Raw genomic sequence first — 3,272 nt, forward strand, 5'->3', positions numbered from 1 at the left:
AGAAATTGCGACAGAGGTTGGATATTGCATGTAATGAATTAAATATATTTTCTTCCCGGTTTTACTGCATCTTGGTTTTTCCAGTTTAAAAAGCAAAATTGAAAAAAAAAATCTTAAATTAAGTTTTAGTATAATTTTATTTTTTTAAAATTATAATCAAAATTATGTACAATTTTAAGCTAGTTAAAGTCTATGCTGTACAATTTTATGTACAATTATAATCACAAGAAATGTGTAAAATACACAAGTTAAGGGAGATAGTTTAAAAACGATTTAATTTGAATATGATGTCATTTCTTGTGATTGGTTTTTGGTGAAAAAATTTCTTTGAAATTTACCAAGTTAAGAGAGATGCTTTTACACATTCACTCTTCAAGATATACTTAATTTTTTTACTAGACAAAAGAAATTACAAATTTAGTAAATTTTATTTCTTATTTGATGAGAATTTCTATTAATTCTGGATTTTTTTGAAACTAACTTTAACTAAGAAAAAAAAAGTGGTAACAAAATGTTAAAAGGTGTTTTCTTTACTAAGGAGCTTGAGCAAGTATATGATAGGGCCAAATTATGATACCTGAACTGTTTGAAAAATCTTTATTGGTGAGACTTGAACTACTCTAATTTTTGTTACTTGTTTAATACACCAACCAAACAAGATAAGGAGGTTCTTTCAACCTTATTACAGATTACCAAACCCAACAAACACATAAATAGTTTCCTAAACCTTGGAAAGAGACAGCAAAACAAAGAAAAATATTCCTTCTCTTTTAATCCAAACAAAATCTACCTCACGCTTAACCCCATTTTTCATTTCCTCTCTGTCCCTTTGTGTCCCTAAATTTCTTCATAAAACACACTCCAATGGCCAACAAACTCAGAAAACTCTTCCCAGATGAAACAACAACCACAAACCAAACCCAAACACAAGATTGCTATGGCTTATGTGACCCTGCATGCCCTTACAACTGTTACTCTAACCAAGACTACTTCTTCTCTCCACCACCACCATCTATTTTACACTCAACACAAGTTAACCACATACCCTCCTATTTGATCATCCTCGGAACTCTCTTCATGGTCATTTTTGTTGTTATTGGTTTCTACGTGATCAAAGTGAAGTGCTATGCTGCATGGTGTGGGTGGAGGCTCAACGGATCCGTTCCTTCTCAATCAGACACCACCACTGAGGAGTTTCTCAACGAGAACCAAGTTGACCACCCCGTGTGGCTCATTGCCACGGTGGGGTTGCAACAATCCGTCATAAACTCCATCACGGTGTGCAAGTACAAAAGAAACGAAGGTTTGGTTGAAGGAACCGAGTGTTCGGTGTGTTTGAACGAATTCCAAGAGGAAGAGACCTTGCGACTCTTGCCAAAGTGCAACCATGCTTTTCACATCCCTTGTATTGACACTTGGTTGAGATCACACATCAATTGTCCACTTTGTCGTGCCGGTATTGTCTCTAACAGTGTCACTTCTGAAGCACCCGTGTCGAATTTGGAGCAAGAGAATGCAAATTTGGGAAGAAATCAAGAGACCCTTATGGAGAATTCAAGGAATGAAGGCTTGTTAAACGGCAACACGGTTGCAGGGGAATCAAGTGAAGCACTAGAGTTGGTTGATGAATCAAATTCTAAGGATCGGGTGCATGATCAAACTCAGAACCATCACGTTCTGGATATCGAGATTCACACAGAAACGGGGTCTGTTTCAACCGCAGAATCTGAAAGCCATCATGTTGGTGATGATCATAAACATGATGAAATACACTTGCAACCTGTTAATCAATGGAAGAAAGAGCAAGATGGTGATTACTACCAAAACACGTGTAAAACAATGCGTCGTTGTTCCTCTATTGAAGAGTGTTTGCATTTAAGCCCGGTATCCATGAAAAGATCATTCTCCTGCAATGGAAGGATTCTAACTTCCAGAGGTTGCATGACTTTAAACGCTATGCTCCATTCATCCCTACTAGAATTTTCAATCTGTTAGAGATAAACATAGCCTGCTGTGAGGTACTGTTATTCATCAGTAACATGAAATATGATGTTCATTTTACTCTCAGAATTTTGAGGGCACCCTTCGTAGGTTGGAGTTTGAACACTGACATGGTGTACACAGCAAATTGCGAAAGAGAAAAAGATCAATTTATTGAGGTTTGATTATGAAATAAAATGTTACTTGTAATTGAAGTTTTAGCAAGAGATGGGACATGTGAAAGTAACTATGCTGGGAGCTTATACCACAAATCACAATGTTCAATGGCACTGCAGAACATTACAGGTTTGCTCCCACAACAGGGAAAGAGATACATTAAGTGCTCTATTTTTTGGTTCTACATTGTGTGTTAGTAAAAGTTTGATTTTTCCCACACGATATTGTGGTCTGTTTATCATACTCCTCCATAACAAACTGGATACGATACAGCAGAACCAAAATAAATTTGTATTGATGTTGTCTGTGATTCTTGAATTACAAATGTGCAGATCATACGAAGCAACCAAAGTTATAAATTGTAAATATGATTTTTATCAGTGAGAAATTAGTAGGTTATGGATCACTGTGTGTCTATACCCCAACTAATTTACGCGGTATATGTTGTTGAATATTTTAATTTATGATAAAACAAAATAGAAGTTAATAGCATTCGATTGTGTTACATGAAAATTAGATAAATGATGGTAATCTTGAATAATTTAATAGCCTTTTCATGACGTGTTCTGCAATTGCAGTTTCAAATTGTACAGGTGAAATGCATGGAATAATTTAAATTGGTAGTATAAAAATAATTTATCTCCTAATTGAACTAATATTTCTTAATTGTATTTATCATATTTACACTTTAAATTAAGGAAGAACACTTCTTAATTGAATTTTCTTAACTGTCTAACCGTCTAGCATCATACCCCTGTATTGTTCATTGTCAATCGTCTATAGCCCTGTATTGTTCATTGTCTATCGTCTATACCTTTCTAACCTTCTAACATCTGTACCGGTCTAATTGTTTAGCTTCTATACCAACTGTTCCCCTTATACTTCTTTTGGTCTCTCTATTTGAGATAAGAAGATACATTACTTTCTATGTGCACTTCGACATGTTTCTATTTTTTCTCACTTTCGTTTGCATGGTATCACGAACATTTTTTTTTTGTTTCTCCACGACTTCTTTGTCCACCAGTGTTGCGCTTCTTTCTCCCTCATTGTCGATTATTATGACTTCTCTTCCTTCCTCATTATTTTTACCACTCCGATTAATCTCAAGTTTGATG

The 3,272-nt window shown here is 35.1% G+C and overlaps 1 protein-coding gene across 1 annotated transcript; it reads left to right on the forward strand.

Annotated features, from left to right (window-relative positions):
* The first annotated feature begins 745 nt into the window (after nt 1-745).
* Nucleotides 746-2,563, forward strand: LOC137826868 (RING-H2 finger protein ATL54). The gene has a single exon (XM_068633019.2). It carries the CDS (start codon nt 865-867, stop codon nt 1,993-1,995), a length of 1,131 nt encoding a protein of 376 aa, XP_068489120.1. The 5' UTR covers nt 746-864; the 3' UTR covers nt 1,996-2,563.
* Nucleotides 2,564-3,272: the final 709 nt, after the last annotated feature.

Source organism: Phaseolus vulgaris, chromosome 8, assembly GCF_051622355.1.
Source record: "Phaseolus vulgaris cultivar YP4 chromosome 8, ASM5162235v1, whole genome shotgun sequence".
NCBI lineage: Eukaryota > Viridiplantae > Streptophyta > Magnoliopsida > Fabales > Fabaceae > Phaseolus > Phaseolus vulgaris.